Consider the following 12,788-nt stretch of genomic DNA (forward strand, 5'->3'; position numbering starts at 1 on the left):
AGTAGTGATTTGTAGCGTTCTTGGGGCTTGAGACCTCTCCTCAAGCAGGAGAAGAGCAACCTCATCCCTTTGGGATTCTGACTGTGCCTCGGGAGACCTCAGCTCCAGTGGGTGGGGGACCCACTCGAGACACGCTCGCTCATGCCCACTCCTCCCTCGGAGAAAACCCGAGACAGCTTCCCGTGGTTTCCACGTCTCCTTCCGTGCTTTTGGGTCTTTGGCTGTTCCGCCCGGCGCCTCTCGGGAGGAGCCCGAGGCTGCGCTCAGCCTTCTGCACCTCCCGGCGCCACGAACGTGGCCAGGATTTTGGCCCTCCGTGCTCCTTTGCCTGCGGGATTTGTGAGTGCTGCTGCTGGTGCCAGGCGTGCATGCCTGGCTAAGGCCGCCTCTCTCTCGCTGTGTGTGTTATATTTAGAAGGCCAAGATTAGCACGAGTGTGTGTGGTGGCCAAGGAGCGGCAGAAAGGCTCTGGGGACGGCACAGGGGGAGCATGCAGGCACAGGGAAACCGCCGTGTTCTGGGGGTTATTTATTGCAGGCCCGTTCGGCACCATGGGGCTGCTATTGTCTGACAGCATGGGAAACCGTTTGGCTAGGGAGCTGTAAAGCGTTCTTATGGATCAGTCTGGTTTTGTCTGGAAAAGTGGAGAGGAAAAAAATAAAGCCCATTCGAAAAGTCGAAAAAGCAGGCTACTGTTTTTAGAGGATGTAAGACATCTTTTCCTGTTTGTATCCTTTTGGAACGGATATCGACCCTCCTCGGTTTCGGCTGTCCCGGAGGGAAGATGTGTGTGGCAGCCAGAGGCTTTGCTGCCCCGCAGCTGCTGAGAGCTGGTGGGCTCCATTCCCTGCATCCCCGTGGGGCAAAAGTGCTCTTGCTCCATCTCCGCCTGCTGCTTGTGAGCTTTGCGCTCCATCCGCGTACAGCTTCTGGGGATACGTGCCTGCACGGCTTCCTTTCAGGTCCCTCCCTCTCGGCTTCCGGAAGAGCAGCACTTTCTGCTGGTACGTGCCTGTGGCTGAGGGCTGCCAACCGAGGCGTTGTCCCTACTCTCCGTGCTGCCTCGTGGGGCTCCTGGATGCTGTGCCTGCCCCTCTGCCTCCCTGGCCTGTCAGAGCCATCAGCTCAGCATTTGGTGGCACAGCTGGCAGGTCACCTTCAGGATGCTGCTGTGGGTCACACTGGGGGTGTAAACGGGTTAAAAGTACCGACAAGCCATGGCTGAAGATTCTTCGTCTCTTGTGACCTTCTTTTCCTTATTTTTTTTTTTAATTCCCATCTCTGTGTAGCACTAATGCTCTGCAGCAGCCTTTCTACGTGGGAAGCCTTTCGAGGGGCATGGATGGGGCTGGTGGTTTCAGGCCTTGGGGATAACCTGCATCTAAGAACCACTGCTTCTGTATTGGTTCTGCTGGATTTGTGTGTATCCCCTTAAGTTTCAGTGTGGTGCTCTTCAAATTTGTCACTTTTGGACTGTGTTTCAAGAGGAGTCGTGGCGAGCAGGAGGAGTAGGCAGGGTGGAGGTGTAGCGTTGAAGACAGGGGTCGTTCAGGGCGTGAACTCTGTGGCCCCTGCAAGGGAGCATTTTCCAGTGAAACCACTTGTAATGGCAGTTCCACGTCACCTTCGTGTGCAGCGGCAAGCTGGCAGTGTGTGATGCCCTGTACTGTGTGAGCACACGTGTGGTCCAAGCAGTTTAAATTATCCAGATGTTTTTTGCCGGTGTCCGTTCCCTGAATGTCTGCGACGTTCCGGGGACAGCAGCAGGAGCTCAGCATCCCCCCCCCAGCTCAGACAGGGGACTTGGCACAAACTCAGCTGTGGCCCCGATTTCTCTAAAGAGCTGATTCCCATCCTGAGGGGTAAGGGAGTCACGGAGTGTCCCTGGCACGTGTGCCACTGGCCTGTGTGGGGAGAGCTTTGTAAAACTGCCTTTTGTTTCCAACAGGCTCGTACCTGCCGTAGCTGGCCCCAGCAAAGGGAGCCTCTAGGTGTTGCCTGGTTTCTGTCTGTCAGGGGAACAATATGTTTTTGTTGCCTTACCTGAGTGAAGAAAAAGGTCTTGCAATCCAGGAGTGACATGTAGATGTTTAACCTTGAAAAAACACATGATGGAATGGAGTATAAAATACAACAGCTGGTATCAAGAAGAGCCCTGTGTTGGTGACCCGCCCCTGTAAAAGGCTTTTTAGGAACCAATCTGATAAGTCATAAGTAAGCAAAACAATTTCAAAATGTCTAAACTACTTGTTTTAACATGCTTTGGCTCCTGCTGAATCTTCCTCGTGCTGAAAGGAGTATGATTAGCTCTGCAGAAAAAATGTTTTCGTGGTGAAGGGTTTTGGTAGGAAGGCTGTGTCAGTGAAATAGGTGCTAATGATTTCTGAAGTTCTTGTGGGAGAGCTCTCTTCTTGGATACCACTGGCTGTCGTCAGTGTCCGGGGAATGAGGCATGTGTTTAAGGAGTGGCCTTTAGGTTTGAGCCTTTAGTTAGTTTAGCTGCTTGTTTAATTTATAATTATTTGCAATTGCTGCCGTGGCTGGATTTTCAGAAACTTCTTTTCCCCAAGTGCAAACTGCGTCTTTCCTATGTGACCAGGAAAAAATACGTGAACGGGGTTCACATGATGAAATCCTATTTTTAAAAAAATTGCTCACAGATTCTGTCTAGTTTGTTTTGATTTGCTTTCTTTCAAGAAAAAGAGAGGAAAAGAAAGTGACTGAGCTCTTGGAGGACTCCCACAGTGGCAGACTGGGAAGATGCCCTTCCTCGGGGAGTGACTCTGAGGTGGCAGCTAAATAAAGGAGTGTTTTCTGCTCCTTGCCCACACAACTGTGTGTCCGAAATTGTTCCTGCCCTCTGCCATCCCCTGGGAAGGGCTGGCACCTGTCTCCCATGGGAGCCTCAGTGGGGCTGAGCTCCTGTCTGTCCTGGGCAGTCTTTTCCACAGCTTCTCTGTGCATACGCCTGAGATTTGCTTTGTGATCGGCTTTTATTGCCGGCAGGGAGTTATTAAACGTCCATCCCGTAATCCAGCCTCCGGCTCCCCCCGCCTCAAGTTATTTATGGCCATTTCCTGGGAGTTTTCCCTTGGAGGGCTGCACCTACTCCCTTGCTGCCACACTGCTGGAATGACTAACCCTCTTCCCGCCTGGGAGAAAAAACCAAAAAACCAAAAAAAAAAAACCCCCAAAACAAACAAACAAACAAAAACCAAACAAAAAACCCTGCCTCCTTTTTTTTTTTTTTTTTTTTTTTTTTTTTTTTTTTTTTTCCCCCCCCTCTCTATTTTTTTCCCCTAGTGTTTTGTGGTTTTGGAAGCTGTCACACATCGGAGTGACTTTTTTCCTCCCACCAGAGGCTCAGTGTCCCCGCCCCGGGAATCTCGGCGGTGGGGATGGATGGCCTCGGTGCCGTGAATCGCGATGCTCCCTGCGTGCAGGAGGGTCCAGCCCAATTATGTAAGGGCGCTGGCAGCGCTCATTGGTCTTTCACGGCAGCAAAAAGAGCCCTCCCTCCCGTTTTCCCTCGCTGCTGAGGGCAGCACAGGGGCAGAGGTGGGGAGAATGGGCTCGTCAGTCCTGACTGTGCAAACGCCACAACCTGCGCTCACAACAGGGCTTTCGGTGAGCGGGAATCCCTCCGCCCTGGTTTTGGGAGGAGGAGGCAGCAGTGGGGCTTTTGTAGAGGGGTGTGTTGATTGCACGGTGAGGTCTGACTGTGATTGATGTTTACTGTAGCTTTCACTGGGAGATCTGGGGAATCATCCCTCTGAGCGCCAGCGTGGGCTGCTGAAAGCTCAGCCTAGAAAAGAGGTTGGTCCCCCCCCCCCCCCCCGCCCCTTTTAAAAGGAGTATTCTCATGCTCTGACATCATGGCTTTAGACACTCTGCTGAAAAAAAAAAACCATGGCAGGGTTTGCCATGAGGGAGAGGCCTTGCTTAGCCAGACTCCAGCCTCTGCATCCATCCCCAAAGCGTTTGGGGCTGCAGAGAGGGCACATGCCATCCAGGTTTTTATTCTTGGAGTGAAGTGATGCCAGTGGCTGGCTGTGGTTGTTGGTGTGAAGGGGCTGTCAGCCCAGGAGGGCGGCACAGGACACAGCAGGGATGTGGGGATGCTGCCCCGGGGTCTTGCATTTGGCCTCTGTTGTAAGAGAACCTGAGCTCAGCTCTTCTACCCTTCAGCTGTACGCCTGCACCGTCACGTCACCGGTTCGTGGGGAAAATGCATGGTCTCATTTCATCGTGGTGTTATCAATCATGGTATTGTTCCTCTGCAAGCAATGACATTGAAAAGTTCACAGCTTGTGCAGCCTCTGGCTGTGTCCCCTGTGGTCCAGCCCTGTGGTTCAGGATCAGGCTGGCTAGCTGTGCCCAGCAGCACTCTCCATGCCTTCCACCTTGTCTGTGTAAATAAGTGCTGGCTCATGGCAGGAGGGTGTCTGGCTCAGGGAGATGCTGTCTTTGGGGAGACCTTGAGTAGGCTGGGCAGGAGCACTTTCTGTACAAGCAATTAAACTGCTGCAGGTTTTATGGTCAGTTTAGGGTTTAATGATGTTTTGATTGCATTTCCTTTGTGAAGGGCATTATTCATCGCTTCGCATCTCAAAGCCCTCAGTGTATGGAGCACTTGTGTACGTATGTTTCATGTAAAGTGTTTTATTGTGGCCTTGTTCTTGTAAGACATAATGCTGACTTGGAGATGAGCTGCTCTCAAGGCTTCTGGAGCAGCCAAGGAGACACACGGAGCCTTGGCACAGAGCTGGCCTAGGGTTTAAAATGAGGTGGCTTTTCCAGTTTTGCTGAGGACAGAAAACATGGGAAGGGCTTTATTTTTTCAGTCTGGCTAAGCTGCAAGCAAAAGTGATCCCAAAGGTGTGGCTTCGATCTGAGCCCTTTGTGGAACCAAATTTCCAAGGCAGGTAAAGAAACAGGGCAAGAATAGACTGGCAGCTGAGGAAAAAGGGTGGGAACTGTGTTTGGCAAGAACCCCTCAAGGCCACGTTGTGTTTTTCAGGCTTCAAAGCATCTCTCAGTCTTCCTGACAGCGAGGGTGGTTGTAATATTATGGAAAGCAATATTGCTGGAAAACTGCCTCCTTTTTCCAAGGAGGTAAAGCAAGTTCCTGTCTTTGGAAGCCACAAGGGAGAAGTCAACAATTTTCATTTGATGCTTGGTCTTGAGAAGGAAGGTGCCACCTGCCCACAGTCAAGTTGTGTCTTTCCAGACCCTCTGGTGGCTATAGCTTTGGAGTGTTATTGGGAAAATGATCTGCTACACGAAAAGAATTTCTCAGCCTGTGATGTAGCCCCAAAACTACTGTGGCAAGTCCTTCCCAACGTAAGGCTTTAAACACAAAGCGCCTCTGACACCCACATCACCCCGGCTGGGACAAGGTGCCAAAAGAGGGATTTTAAGCTCCTGCTGTTTAGCTCATGGACAGTCAGGAGAGCTGAGAAGTGGGGCAAGGGCTGGAGGTGGTGGTCTGAGGCCGTGGGCAGATGGTTTTGTGTGGAAGAGAGAAGGCAAAGTGATGTGGGACTGGGTTGTGCCTTGGGAAGACAGCAGGATGGAGCTCACCTCAGTAGGCCCTAGGCTTGTACGTTTTCCATGATTTTGAGTCAGAAGATGAGGCATGAAGTGTGTGTGGCTGTGTTGTCATCTCGGCCAGAGCCCTGGGGCCATGCTGGGGCTGTACTCTGCCCTTGCAACTAAAGAGAGGTGTAGCCCCAGTGGGGCCCCTCAGGGCAGCCGTTCACCCCGGGGTGGTGTGTGTGTGTCTTCCCCAGATTGATAAATACCTGTACGCCATGCGGCTCTCCGACGAAACGCTGCTGGACGTCATGGCTCGCTTCAGGAGGGAGATGAAGAATGGCCTCTCCAGGGATTTTAACCCAACAGCTGCAGTAAAGATGCTGCCCACATTTGTGAGGTCCATTCCTGACGGTTCAGGTAAGGAGCCGAGTGTTTGTTTTCTATTTTAGACGTGGTGTGTTTTGTGGAAACCCGTTAGAAATATACAGTGTGCTCCCGAGAACAAGAGGGATTTACTTTCTGGCAAGCCCAGACATTTCGAAGGCAGCTTCCCCTCTGTGTGCAAGTTTGTTCCCAGAGCTGCTGGAAGATTTTGTGATTCTTTTGTCGAAGCCATTTTGATGCCAATGGAAGGGCCCTTTCTAGCAGACAGTTCACTGTGAGTCAGTGCATTTACTCTGAGACCTGTCTGCCAACAGTCAATGCTTCACACAGAATGATTTTTGATTCATGCAGTTCACACTCATGTGACCTGGAGTCTTAAATACAGTGGCTTTTAGTAATTTGCTGTTTCCTTTAACATCTCTTCTCCTTACTTTTTCCCCAGTGGAAGTGTGAACCATTACAGGCTGAATTTGAGTTTCCTGGCATTCATTTAGCATTTTGTGGCTTCGTCTTCCAGACTGTCTTGGGGGAAAACTCACAGAACTCGAGGAGGATGTCACGTGTGGCTCCAAAGCTGCCTCTCTGGTGTGCTAAGTTTTTTCCATCTAGATGCAGGACTCGTTTTTTCCATGCCTGCTGTACCAGATCAAAGTGGCACAAACTGCTATCAGACCCCAAAAAGGTGTTATGTTGGTAATTAAGACTGAGATTGCCTCTATTATTGTTACTTAAAAATTACCATGTGTTTGTAAAAAACACCATAAATAGAGCATATAAATATATTTATAAACATTATATGTTTATAAATATATTTTTATATATTTATAAATGTGTTTAGTAGTAACACTGCGTTTTTCTCTCATGTAGCATGAGCTGGTTAACCAGTGCGGTGCCTGCCACAAATTAACGGTTTGGTGCCTACCTGTGTTCAGAAATTGCAAGAACTGCATGACAGAACTATTACCTATTTTGAGGCTTTCTTTTTTTTTTTTTTTGAGTTAAAATCGAGAATTTATTGGTGAGAGAACATGAGGCCAGGTCCTTTGTGTAACTTGGTGCTGGTGCCTGGCAGGTGGAATTCTTTGATGGCTTTGCTTTGCTCTTGCTTTCTGCCATCTCAAACTTTTTAGTTGGGGTGTGATTTGCTGTCCGAAAAAAAACCGAAGGGAGAATGTATTTGAGTCCTGTGTTTCCCTTAATTTAGCACTGCTGACTGTTATGTTGAAATGCTGTGTTGAAATTTGCAGCCGATTGAGAAAGCCAGGAGCTGCCACACACAGCTGGTCACGGGCAGAGGTTGCACTAAGGGTTTGTACGCGAGGTGACTTGAGGGCTTTTGTGTGGAATCCCAGCATTTTTACTGGCTCCAAAATCCCTATTTTTTCATTCATGTTTGTTTTGAGTTCATTGGAGTAGTGGCTTGTCCCCAGTTCCCTGCTTTGTCGGCGGCTGCACTGTGGCAAATCTGAGCTGCTTGCAGTGAGTCAAATAATTTTGAAAATTGTTCCATCATACAAACTGGGAAGTCTTAGGGATGGCCCAGGGAAAAGGGGACCTGCACATGGCCAGGAGAGGCATGAGAGATTGCTGGGACCGAGGATGAGCCAGAGCAGTGAGTAGCCCTGGTTGTGCATAGGCGTGGCTGTGTGTCAGGGCATTAATTTCAGATCATTCATTACACACCTATTTAGAAAAGAACCTCGCGTATTGTGTACCGGCTGCTCAGTTCTTGATGCTGTGCCTGCCTGGCTCCTGCCCGCCTCTGCAGGTTGGGCACACTGCTGGCAGTGCTTTGCAGCGTGGATTAGAGCAGGGCAGTGCTTTGCCCTGGACAGTTTCTATAGAACTCAGTGGGGATCCGTATGCGTAGGTGGCGAGAGCCTCTTGGGATAGGTGTTAGAAAAGCAGGCAGTGCCATTCCATTCTTTCCCTGAAAGGGCATGTTCTGACCCCAGGTATGAGCAATATTTGCTGTGAGGGGGTGTTGTGGCAGTTCTTTCCTTGACTCACCTGTGTGTGCCTGTCACGAGTGGCCTGGCTGTCTGTCACCTGGGTGCAGCCAGGACAGCGCAGAACCCCCTTTCCTCTTCCTCCCAAAGGTTCCTGGAGCCCCTCGCAGATGGGGCTGTGTTGATGTGCCCAAAGATGGCAATTTCTGCCTTCAGCTGTCCCTCCGTAAAAGCCAGAGGCTGAAAGCCTGCCCTTTTCTCTGGCCTGTCTCTGATTACTGCCTTGTAAGCTCTTTCCTCTGAGTCCGATTATTATTATGGGAGCTGACTATTCAGAAAAAATACTGTTGTTTAGTTTCAGATCAGTGCTTGTGTTCTTTTTCAACAAGGAGTTTGTGAGCAATAATTCTAGAGACTCGGGAGGTGTTGATGTTAGCAGTTTTTCCCCCCTTCATTGAGAGTTGTTTAATTTACAAAAGCCGTGCGGTTTTTCTGTCCACGGTGCCCAGAATGGTACCTCAGGCTAATTCAAAATGCTTTCAAAGGCCAAATAAATTCACAGCAGGTTTGATTGCACCTTGGTCTTGCAAAGCACAGATTAAATGCTGCTGCTTGGGTTTAATTCCTCAAGTACACAAAAAAAAAACCAAACCCAACAACAACTCTGGTTGCATGCAGAAAGCTTTACACTCTAGTTCCGAGATTTTTTAAAGGGTGAAGGATGATTTGTAATAATTTTTTACCTCGTGATGAGCTTGATGCTGCTGGAAATCAAACACCCTAACCTGTTAATTTATTTGCAGGAAAGGTATTTCTGAAGTGTACTGTTTGTTTGAGGTATGCACTTAGGCTTGAAAAAGGGCCATCTGCTCCAGTGTTGATTTTCCCATTAGTTATTGGAAGTAATGGCTTGCGCTCAACAGATGATACCCATAAGATAAAGCTTATTTGGGTATTTGGCTTAATGAGAAACTCTTGGTCAGTGTTTGACTTCCGGACTTGCTGTGGTGAAGTGGGTTATAAATTTTTTATGCTGAGCCAAATAAAGGGACCTGCATCTCTGCAGTTTGCATATGGTCGTGTTTGAAATGGCATTTGTACTGGTGCAAAGCAGTGTTTAAAGCCACGCTGCTCAGAAGTGGGTAGGGAAGCACTGCAAGATCTGTGTTTGGGCAAACTGAGTTTGCCCATGTCGTGAGCAGCAAGAAGAAGTTGCATTGCAGTGCAGTAAAATTAGGAGGTGTATTAGAAGTTGTGGGCTCCCACTGTGATTTTGCCATGTTTGTCTGTACGGAGTTTATTGTTCTTTGTGGTTTCTCACATGACAGTGTTTTGTTTCTGTATTACACTGGCACAACCTTGGAAAACCAAAAGGACATTTGCAGTGTGTTTGTGCCTCTCTCGGTCTGTTTCTGTTAAAGATCCTGTCCTGAGGGACGCCTTGTCCAGTTCATCAGCTTTTCTGGGTGGGATGAGGCTCCCAGAGGTGCATGGGGTGATGAGGAGGAACAGCTCACTAGGTCAGATTTTAGGAGTTTTGATATGAGATTGGACAGAGTAATCTCAGAGGCAAGTATGGCTCTGGAAATCCCCGTGGATAAATTGCATACCTGGAATTTAGGTGACAGTCTGGGATCAGAAGGCTCTGGGAGCTGAGTGTGTTTGAGGTAACACGTCAAAACAATCTTCCCAGCTGCTGGAGGTTTTTCCACTTCGAATTTCGGTAGAAGTGGAAAAACGGCGATGTTAGGAATGGCTCTGAAAGTCACAGCTAGTGAGGAGGCAGGATGAGGAAACACCGCCTGCCTTTGCTCTGCTGCCCTCTGAGCAGCCTCGGTGGGCCCGGGCACAAACACAAATACTTGCAGAGAGCCCTGGTGATTATCTGCAGCCTGGATGCAGGCTCCCGTGAGAGAAAGTTGTGCACACTGCTTCCCAAAATACTTTTTTTTTTTTTTGCAGACTTTGACAATCGCTGTCTTTGCTCCCTCTTTGATAAGGCGTGAGATAGCATGAGCAGGTCAGCCAAATATGTTTGCCTTGCTCTCCAGGGGTGCCGAAGGGGTTGTTCCTCAGATAGCCAGGCCACGTGCCTGGAGTCTGTGGAGATTGGAGGGTACTGGACTGGCTTCAGCTCTCTCCAGCACAGAGGGAAGTGGAGGTACCCCAACCCTTTCCCTGGCTCTTGGGCAGATATTAGGAGCCCTGTGCAGGGCATCACCACTTCTGAGTAACTCCTGCAGCAGTACAGGACTGCTTTCTGGGCTGTTGTTTCTCTGACTTCTCTTATCTGTCTGCAGTTTGCAGTGAACCTCTGCCTTTCTGGACACGAGATGAGGGATGGCTTCTACTTTAATTACATCTGAGTGTAATTTCTTGATTTTAGAGCAGCCACAATTCACTGTTATTTGCCAAAATGACACAGGTTTATTTACAGCAAAAGGCTGCTTGTCAGTGGTCTGGCACCCCTTCATTCTACTGTCTCTATTTTCAACATCTCTTTGGCTTTCTCCTGGGATCCTTGGTCTGCCAGCTTCATCGTGACATCAGGATACAGACTGTCTGCTGTTTTGGATTCTTTATGGGTAAACCCTCATTGCAGTTGCCTGTGTATCAATGGTGGTTTGCGTTGCCATTGCACCAGCTTCATGTTAAATTGCAGGGAATCAGATCAATGGAATCAGGTTCACGTGGCTGCCCCGTGGCTGGGACTTCCTTGCTGTAGGGGCTGGACATTTGCTTCAGTGCTGCACTTCACCAAGCTTGATGTTTCCCCGATTTGTACTGCATGCGATTTTTAATCGCTCGTGTCTTGTTTTCCACATAGAGAAAGGAGATTTCATTGCACTGGATCTTGGTGGCTCTTACTTCCGAATTCTTCGGGTCAAGGTGTCGCATGAAAAAAAGCAGACGGTGCAGATGGAAAGTGAAATTTATAATACCCCAGAAGACATCATGCACGGGAGTGGAACACGGGTAAGCACCTCTTCCTTGGCGCCTCTCTCTGAAGATTAGCTGCTTAGATTTTAGAGAACCCCCACATAAATGATACTAAATGTTAACGTCTTAGGAGTTGTACCTACAGCATGCAGACTGCACTTCAGTGTCAGTACTGAAAATGAATAAGCGGTACTTAGTGTAACAGAGCATGCACGGGTGCCGCAAACCTGCTGTCATCATGTGGGAGACTTCTGGATAAGTTAGAGGAAAAATGGCCCAGAAATAAAAATTCTGGCTTTTATAGTGGACTTGCTTTCCATGAGCACGGATGGAGAGCAGGAAAACAACTTAGTCTTTGTAAGCAATGAACATGACCAGCCCTGCAATTGTAGTGTTAGATGAGGGATAGAAATCCCCATGACAGCCACATCTCTGTGCTGGCAGTCTGAGCAACTCAGCATTCATGAAAAGTACAAGTACATTAGAAAAATTACAGGAAGCTGATAGAAGGTTTTGGCACAGCTTCAACTCAAGTTTTGCTGAGTAATTGAAAGGTGGGTTTTTTTTTTTTATCTTCCCTTTTCCAAGAGTATAAAATATTTGTATCCATTCATTTGGATTTCAGATGGAGTTCTTTGAAAGATTTTTTTTAATGATCAGGAAGTGGATTACCCTGGCAGATTTGTCTCCGTGTCAGCATAAGGCAAAACAAGTAATTCTCATTGTTGGAAACAGCAAGGTTTTTACACTTTTTATTAGAATGAGGTGCTGTTCAGGAGTGTAAGACCTGCAGGAAACTTCAAGTTTGTTTCAGAAGAATAAGCAAAAGAGGAGAAAAAGAAAAATTATGGGAACAGCATTTCTACCTTTAATACGTTTTCTGTAGTCACCTTAATACCTTTATTGTCTGTATGTAATAAATGCTTCTGCGTTCTCATGCAGCAGGGAGTGTAAGATGGCAATCGTGGCTTGTCAGTCGAACTGATGAAAGCACTGCTGTGGTATCTGAGCCACAGCAGCAAAACAACCTTCTTGTAAAGACTGTTCCTAAGCTTCTTGCTCTGTTTTTGGGCCAAAAGGTCATGCAGGGGCTTTCCCACCGAGTGCTTTTGGAGGGGAGCTGAGCTGAGCTGCCTGTGGCTGGCGGAGGCAGGGAGGTTAGGTGGGCTGCTCGCAGGCAGGTTGGCAGCAGGGGGTTGCTTGTCCGTGGATGGGTGTCGGGAGCTGGAGGCTAACAGGCAGCAGGGCTGTCTGCACACCCAAGTCTCTCTCCTGGGGAGGCAAGACAGGCTGGCTTGAGGGGATTCTAGATGCAGACATGATTAGGGTGGTAAGGAGAAGCCAGGAAGGGAGACGTCAGGTCTGCTTTCTTTCCATGTCTTTGTCATATCTGGGCTTTAATTTTTCAGCATCCAAGGGCCATTTGGCTGTCGGGAAGCAGCAGTGTGGAGCTCAGGCTGATAGGCTTCGTCATGGCTTTTAAGCTGAAAGAAAGGCGAGCAAGGCTTCCGCTGACCCCATGGGCACGGTATTTGTGTCCCAGGAAAATAAGAGCAGAACTTGGAAGCATGATCAGAATAGCACCCGGGTTTGAAGTTGTTCCATGACAATATCCAGTGCTTGCTGTGTGCCCTCCAAGGGAAGCAGGGGGAGTGCCCAGGAGGCAGACAGGCAGCCGATGATTTGGTGCTTATGACTGATGTCTACACTTGAGGTTTTCTGAAATGTCCAAGCCAGATTTGTGGAATACTTGGACTGAACTGCCTGAGTAGGGTAGGCTACTAATAATTTCCAGCAAGCCTGTGTCATTAACTTTGCTGAGTTACACTCCTAAAGCTTAGCGCATAATCAGCTTATTGAAGGATTGTGATTTATGGCTTCATGTCGCACTACCATGGTTCGTTTTGATATTTCCTACTTTGTGACATTCAAGCTTCCATTTCTGTCCATCTGTCAGGCATGGGCTGACAGCTTTGC

General features: G+C 48.5%; 1 protein-coding gene across 2 annotated transcripts in view; it reads left to right on the top strand.

Annotated features, from left to right (window-relative positions):
• The window catches only part of HK1 (hexokinase 1), a 44,923-nt gene that overhangs the window by 10,126 nt on the left and 22,009 nt on the right, over window positions 1-12,788 (top strand). For both annotated transcript variants that reach the window (XM_066191875.1, XM_066191876.1), the window contains 2 exons: window positions 5,793-5,955; window positions 10,699-10,847. In XM_066191875.1, coding sequence (XP_066047972.1) covers window positions 5,793-5,955; window positions 10,699-10,847 — 312 coding nt within the window. The remainder of the gene's footprint in view (window positions 1-5,792; window positions 5,956-10,698; window positions 10,848-12,788) is intronic.

The sequence above is a fragment of the Chamaea fasciata genome, unplaced genomic scaffold (assembly GCF_029207755.1).
Source record: "Chamaea fasciata isolate MVZ Bird 193981 ecotype frontalis unplaced genomic scaffold, bChaFas1.0.hap1 SCAF_9, whole genome shotgun sequence".
In the NCBI taxonomy this organism is placed as follows: Eukaryota; Metazoa; Chordata; class Aves; order Passeriformes; family Sylviidae; genus Chamaea; species Chamaea fasciata.